This window comes from Epinephelus moara, chromosome 12 (assembly GCF_006386435.1).
Source record: "Epinephelus moara isolate mb chromosome 12, YSFRI_EMoa_1.0, whole genome shotgun sequence".
In the NCBI taxonomy this organism is placed as follows: domain Eukaryota; kingdom Metazoa; phylum Chordata; class Actinopteri; order Perciformes; family Serranidae; genus Epinephelus; species Epinephelus moara.
Genome location: NC_065517.1, coordinates 43,126,292 through 43,133,957, shown reverse-complemented (window position 1 = coordinate 43,133,957; position 7,666 = coordinate 43,126,292). Strand labels below are relative to the sequence as shown.

Here is a 7,666-nt window from a genome sequence, read left to right as displayed (position 1 = left end):
GTACATAACAGAGCGCAATACGAGTTAAAATTGTAATTTCCAATAGTGACAAGCAATATTTATGTGCTTTACTACATTTACACAAGCACTACGAGTGGTCAGGAGCAGGAGTAGATTTTGTTAGTAGCTACGAAAAGATCGGAGCTGCTAAAATATTGATGAATGCGGACACGCATGTAAATTTCCGTCTGCGAACAGTTTACACACAAATTCCTTCTGCTCACGTTTCATGAATGAGACCCAGTGTGTCCATACTCTGCCATCAGTCTCTATGAATATCTAGATAACCTGTAGATATATGTGGTAGCAGCAGGTGGCGCTGTCATGTGACATCTTTTCCTTCACATGCAGGTTCTCCTCATGATGAACTCACAGGTTGAAACGTGTGACGGTCACTTTATCTGGAGCTGATGAACGTCAGTGTTAAAAGACGTGTTCGTACATCAGCAGCAGTCATGTGACCCACAGACTCTGCTCTGGGCTCTGAAGCCTGGCTGAGCCGAGCGTCCTGCTGAGACAGAACGTGAGCCGAGCGTCCTGCTGAGACAGAACGTGATGAGAGCCGAGAGGACGGAGACACCTGCTGATGGAGTTTCATCTTTAACAACAGTCTCACTGCGTCTGTCCCTGACGTGTCTTCACAGATAAACAAGCAGCACAAATCTGAGGCGCCAGTCGGTCTGGATCCAACCAACAGACTGAACTCTGCTCACACACAGACGAACTGAAGCAAAGAGTAAAAGAGGAGCAGCTGTGTCTCAGTGAGCTCCGGGCCGTCTCTCCTCTCAGTTAACTTTGTGAGAGTTTTGAAAGTCATCGGTGGCAGTGACTCGTGTTTCGTGGACGTCAGACCCTGCATGGTTAATCAGCCTCCTGCGAGTCTGACACATTTCCAGGTCACATTTTGGTGCATTGCTGCAGATCTGCAGCTCCTCCACAAACACAGTCAGGACGGACGCTCCTCAGTCCAACACATCGATACTGACGCTCGGCCCAAAGCCAGAAACACACTTTGGGGAACTCGACTCCCCTCAGTGACGGGGAGGTGGGGGGGGGCGCTGTTGACAGATTGTTGACAGTTTCAGTTTAATGAGAGGAGCAACATGAAGCTCACACTGCTGCTCAGTGAACACACACTGCCATGAAACACACAAACACAACATCACACAGACGGCAAAGTGATGTCAGAGCGAGACCTGAGCCCTGAGTGTGACCTGACAGGAACCAGTTCAGATGCTCCACACACTGATGTTAGCTCCTCCTCCTCCTCCTCCTCCTCCTCCTCCTCCTCCTCCTCCTCCTCCTCCTCCTCCTTCATCACACAGAGGTCTCTCTTTGTCCTCTGAATTATGGACGTCTTTTCTTCTTCATGTTTCTGAATGTGTGATGAGCTTCGTCATGGGGAGTCTCTGTTTCATGACCACATTAATCTTTAACGTTTCCATCAGACACACAGACAGACACACAGACAGACACACACACAGACAGACACACAGACAGACAGTGATAATTATAAGAGACATGGTGAAATGAATAAACCACCCACAGTGACCCCTGTCAATAGCCCCGGCCGCAGAGATCCATCAGGAGGTGGTGTGAGGCGCCATGTCATGGTCGCACGTGAACGCCTCATTTCCGCACGGCTCTGTGTACGTTAAATAGTCAGCAGACATCTGTTCATTCAGTGACAACTTCTGTGGTCTTTGATGTTCGGACAGGAAGTTAACATAAAAAGGAAGTTAGCTAACAGGATACTGTGTGTAATACTCACCCTGACACACAGAGAGCAGTCAGCTGACTCTATACTAAATGTTTCACAGAGTGTGCCGCCAGCGTCGGGTCACTCTCAAAGGTCGTGTTGTTTCAGAGCAGCCAATCAGAGCTCAGAAAGATCCAGTTAACTGCAGTTTATTATGTCTCCAGCAGGGGGCGAATGAAGCAGATCTGATTCATACATTCACATCTGACCTCCAGGATGTGTGACGGGCTTTCAGCCAATTCTGTTGGTCACATGACGCCCTGCGGCCCAACCACACTTCCTCCCACAGACCTCCACTGATAAAGAGACGTCTGTAAATGACTCGTTTCTCAAGATTTGATCCTGAAAACATCTGCAACGTCTAAACAGCTGCGAGATTCAATCACTTTTATCACTGTGCAGATTAACGGAGCGCTAAACAGGAAGTATCAGCTGGCAGAGGTCTCTGCTGCACCTGCACCATCCAGACAATGTTACACACATCAGCTGAACCATTTTGGCTTCATGAGCCTCTGAGTAACTTTGATAGGATTGACCCAGGACCCGCCTCCAACGCTGTATCCAGGTGTCTTTATACATCCGTGTGTTCACGTGTCGTGGTCACCACTTTGTATCAAAGTCGCCGTCTGACTTCAAAAACCAGTCTGATGATACAGAACCGTTAAATATCCTCGACCTTCTTAGATAAACAGGTGGCGTTGGGAAGACAGGAAGAGGATCAGCGTCTGATCAATCATCAGATCAGGATCAATATCTGTTGACTTGTCGTATGGGACACATCAGACTGATGCTGAGGTCAGAACAAGCTGATTGGCTGTAACAGGACGGCTTTTATCATCAGACACTGGAGGTCACTGACCAAGCACCAGAACTCAAGACTTCAGATTGAGACCAGGTTGGTTTGGTGGGAACACAGAACTTTCCTCCAGGAGAACGATTTACAGAACGTCATCACCGTGTTTCTGTTCCTGAACCTGACCTCAGTCACTTTATGTAAACACGTCACATGTGTAGGACTCAGACGATCTCACCATCGGCTCATCCCAACATGTCTGTGTTTGTTTTTGTTTTTTTTCTGTCCTGCCCGGTTACCGGTCATAAAACTAAGAATCTCGTCCTGATTGGCTGAGAGAGTCCAGATGTTTTAAAATCCATTTTTAAAAAGATGTGCAATTAATGAGGACGGAGACACGTGGAACAGTTTAGTGACAGCTGACTGCTCGCTGTGTGAACCTTCAGCTGCTCTCTGACAGGTCCAACCACCATCACAGGATAAAAATAGAAAATCTGCCAATTAGCCCGAGCATGGCGGGAAGAGTCGGCGTCTGACTCGTGAAGCGTGTGCTGACAGCTGACTCTGGATCAGCTCAGAGGGATGAAATCATATGAAACATCTTATTCATCCCTGAGGGGAGCTCATCAGACTCTGTTTCACTGCAGGAAGTCTTTTTTTACATGACTTCAGAGTTCAGCTGCAGCTTCACACCCAAAATTCACCCTTCAGTTTACCCTTAAAGCGAAACACACAGATTTAAAGTTTCATTTAAATCAGGTGTCTCATGTTGTCAGCGTTATTCAGACGGAAACAGGTTCAGGTTAAAACTAGAATCACAGCCCTGTGGTTGTATGACTCCGCCCACCAGTCCACTCTGTGGTTGTATGACTCCGCCCACCAGTCCACCCTGTGGTTGTATGACTCCTCCCACCAGCCCACCCTGTGGTTGAATGACTCCTCCCACCAGTCCACCCTGTGGTTGTATGACTCCGCCCACCAGTCCACCAAGATCGAGTTAGCTCGATCGATGACGTTAAAACATGATGATGTCACAGTCAAGCTGACCTTTGACCTTTTAACCTTCATTATTTTATCCTGTTAGACATTTGTGTCAAGTTTGGTCAGAATTAGTGTATGAATTCTTCAGTTATGGACAAAAACATGTTTTGTGAGGTCACACTGACTTTCGACTACAAAATTTATGATTAGTTAATTTTTGAGTCTGAGTGGACGTTTGTGCCAAATTTGAGAAACATCCCTCAAGGCCTTCTTGAGATACTACGTTCCTGAGAATGAGACTGTGCAAGGTTACAGTGACCTTGAACTTAAACCCATGACCACCAAAATATCAGTTCATCGTTGAGTCCAAGTGAATGTTTGTGCCAAATTTAAGAAGAAATCCCCTCTTGAGAGAGGATGGGATAGATGGACGCAGCTGTCACCAGTGCGAAGGCATAAAACTCAGTGTTTCTCTGACGCTGCTCGTCACAGAGGAGCTGCTAATTATGAACACATGAATGTCTCTATCTAGAGTCAGTGTTTGGTTTGTCCATTCTGGGCTACTATAGAAACATGGTGGTGCAACATGGTGATCTCTGTAGACGAGGACCTGCTCCCTGTGTAGATATAAACAGCTCATTCTGAGGGAACCAGAACACAAGCATCAGATTATAATCTGACACTCTGGAGCTTTGATGTTTGTGGAGATGATTATGTTAATGTATTGTAAGCTGATGAAGACCATGAAATGTGACTGAAAGCTCTTCATGTTTAATGTATGAAAATATTTTCTCCATTCACACTTTGAAACGTTTCAATGAGGGAACAAATTCAGAGGTTCACTCAAACTTTGGGGTTTTACAGTCTGAACAGTTTTTGAATTACACCTGGTGTGTTTCTGTTTTTATCTTTTATTTTATTCACTTTACTTTTGCAGATCTTTATCTCACGGTGCTGCAGAGTACGATCCTGTGAAGCGCTGAGCCGTGCTGTAAAGTTTATTGGTTAAAGGGTCGATGAGTGATGCGTTCACTGACCTGATGAAGAAGGCGGCGGCAGGAGACGGAGGTTGGCTGGTTTGGGTGGCGACGCTGTGAGCTGCTGGTTTGATGTCCTGAGTGGAAGTCTTCGGGGTCACATGATCTGCATCTGATGTCAGAGCCTGACAGATGAGACACAGGAAGTTAAAACCTGTCATTCGTTATGATCAATACTTTTATTGATTATTGTCGGTTCATGCTGGAAAATCACGTCAGAATAAAGACACTTTACTGATCGTACAAGTTTATATTCTGAATAACAGTCACTATGTTTGTTTCTGTCTCTGAATACTACACTACCCATGAGCCTCTGCTGCTGTTGCTATGGAGATGAAGCCAGTCAGAGGCCTGAATCAGTCACCATGGTAACTGAATTCATCCCAAACTGATCCAGAATCATAAACAGAAGCTGTGTGGTTGTAAAATCAGTTTTCTCGTTAACGTGGCGCTCTGTGATTGACTGACTGTTGGTGAAATGCATCATGGGAGCTGTAGGTTTTCAGACCACTGGCCTCTTGTAGCTTTGACTGTTTGATATTTTCTGATTTTCAGACTGAAGCCTCGTTGATTCAATAAAAACTGATTAACGTCCTCGGACATGCTCGAGGTCCCAGAGGAGGAAAAGATGGCCGCCCCTGCAGCTGGAGGTTTGTTAGCTCGACGCTCTATCAGCTGCAGCAGGAGGAGGCTCAGGATGATGAGGTCATTAACTGATTATCTGAGATCATTAGACGACTCGCTGGCTTCCAAACTTCCCACTCTGCTCCATCACAATAACATGACCGCTGACTGAACAACGGATGTCGGTGGCTGATGGCTAATCCTGCTAAACGCTAATGAGCAGAGAGCAGCGAGGGCCGCCAGCTCCTCCGCTAGTTTGAATCTGTGGGACAGGTTTTAATTATTCAATCAGGTTCAGAGCGTTAAACAGAAAAACAGCTGTGAGGTCATCATCAGTAACTCGCTGTTGTTCTGAACTGTGACTTCTTCTTCTTCTTCAGTATTACCCTTAAGGCCTAATTCCATCTTAGCTGGGGGGTGTTGCACAGAATCCCTTAAAAAAGTTTCCTTAGTTAAGCAAAAACACATTAAAAGAGATTTTATGACTGTTTGCGCTCGTGATGCCTGATCTCATCTCACAGAGTAGAATGAATGAGAAGATGGCAGAAGAAAAGAAGACGAGACAATAAAGTTGTTCAGAGGAGGAAAATAGACAGAATAGAATAAAAGACTGCACTCACTAAAGAGTAAATCTGATCTGCAAATAACAACAACAGCGTACATGGAGGACACTGCAACCAGAGCCTGGACTCATTCTGAAGTTGTCAAAATCCGGCACTTGGGCAGTGACTCGTCAGAAACCAACAAAACAAGGTGTCCTTTTATGTCACCATGATATGCTGCCAGTTGTCGTTTAACGCCGCCCAGCAGCACTGGGGGAAACACGGCGGTACGAGGACGAAAGTTAAGGCGGCAAAAGTGCAAGTTTTCAGGGGTGGTAAAACTCTAAATGCTAAGTGAACACTTTACGGAAATGGAGGAGAAAAATTAAGGGTGTTTTGTGCAAACAATTTTATTCTTAAGAAATCTTAACTCAGATTTTAAGGATAATCTTCATTTAAGGTGTTTTCACCATCTGAGGAGAAACTGAGTGCCGTGGATGTGTGCGGTGTGTGTCAGGTGTGTGTGTGTGTGTGTGTGAGCGTGTTGTGGAGACTGACGAAGCTTCTCTCAGCGTGCTGATGGAGAACAATGAGGTGGATAATGAAGACGTAGCTTCCTGCAGAGGGTGGAGCGTTTACCGGCTGCTGCTGCCGTCAGCCCTCATCAACATCTGCTCCACCACAGCCATGAGTCTGCAGAGCTCTGACTCACACACACAGAACTCTGGGAAATCAAAACCAAGGTCATGATGAGGTCCTGGTCCCTCGTACCTGAGAGAGACTGCAGGGGGCGCTCTAACAACCCCTGAGAGTCTGTGTCAGATGTTATCTCATGAATCTTTTCTGTCTCCAGGATCAGGACAGGCGTCAGTCAATGAAACAGTCTTTATAACATTGAGTTGTGCTAACGTTAGCTTAGCATAAAGACTGGGAGCGGGGGAAAACTGTTAGCCTGGCTCACCCATCAGCTGATGAACATGTTGGACCTGATTCGTTTTAACATGTCAGAATAAACATGAGGTAACACACGTTTTATTTAAATCCCAGAGAAGTTATTAACCAGGTTGTTGATGCAGTTTGTCCCTCACAGCTCACCGTAGCGTGCAGGTGTTCAGGAGCGCAGCAGGAGACCCTCCACACTCCCTCCAGGTGGTGCTGTGCGTTCAGAGGAAGAGGTGTGACTGTGGCCAGACCTTTGGCTCCGCCCCCTCCCAGATAGGTGCTGTGAACTCCGCCCCACCCCCACAGAGTCCTGCCCCCCTGATGATCCTCAACCGACCACTTCTGCTGCTTCAGCGGCAGCTTATCTGACATCGGCCGGGCGGAGGTGGCGGTGGCAGTGGAGGTGGGGGGTGGGGGAACACCAGGGCCAGCAGGGCGAGGCGTCATCTCTCTGCTGATGCCCAGAGCACGACGCAGAGCGAGACGTCTCAGCTGGTGGAAGGAGGCGCCACACACGTCACAATGAGCATCCACAGAGGCATGGCGGCCGCGGCGAGGACACTGGAGCCGCTGGAGTTTATCAAAGAGGAAGGAGGCATAGGCCACGTCCTGAGGGGGCGGAGTCAGAGACAAAAGATTTAAAGTAAATATTCAGATCAGAAGAAAAGTTTAATCTTTGAGGAGCTGATGAAAATTAAAAACTCTGAAACTTCAGTTTGTGCTTGAGTGTTTCTGTGTTGGCTAAACGTAACCACGTGTGTGTGTGTGTGTGTGTGTGTGTGTGTGTGTTGGCTAAACGTAACCACGTGTGTGTGTTGGCTAAACGTAACCACGTGTGTGTGCTGCCTAAACGTAACCACGTGTGTGTGTGTCGGCTAAAAGTAACCACGTGTGTGTGTGTTGGCTAAACGTAACCACGTGTGTGTGTTGGCTAAACGTAACCACGTCTGTATGTGTGTGTTGGCTAAACGTAACCACGTGTGTGTGT

The 7,666-nt window shown here is 46.9% G+C and overlaps 1 protein-coding gene across 1 annotated transcript in view; it reads right to left on the bottom strand.

The window, feature by feature from the left end:
• Positions 1 to 7,666, bottom strand: part of LOC126398241 (kinesin-like protein KIF26A) — a 73,497-nt gene that overhangs the window by 61,302 nt on the left and 4,529 nt on the right. The window contains exons 2-3 of the mRNA XM_050057404.1: positions 6,832 to 7,287; positions 4,571 to 4,695 (exon numbers count right to left, since the gene is read on the bottom strand). Coding sequence (XP_049913361.1) covers positions 4,571 to 4,695; positions 6,832 to 7,125 — 419 coding nt within the window. The 5' untranslated portion in view covers positions 7,126 to 7,287. The remainder of the gene's footprint in view (positions 1 to 4,570; positions 4,696 to 6,831; positions 7,288 to 7,666) is intronic.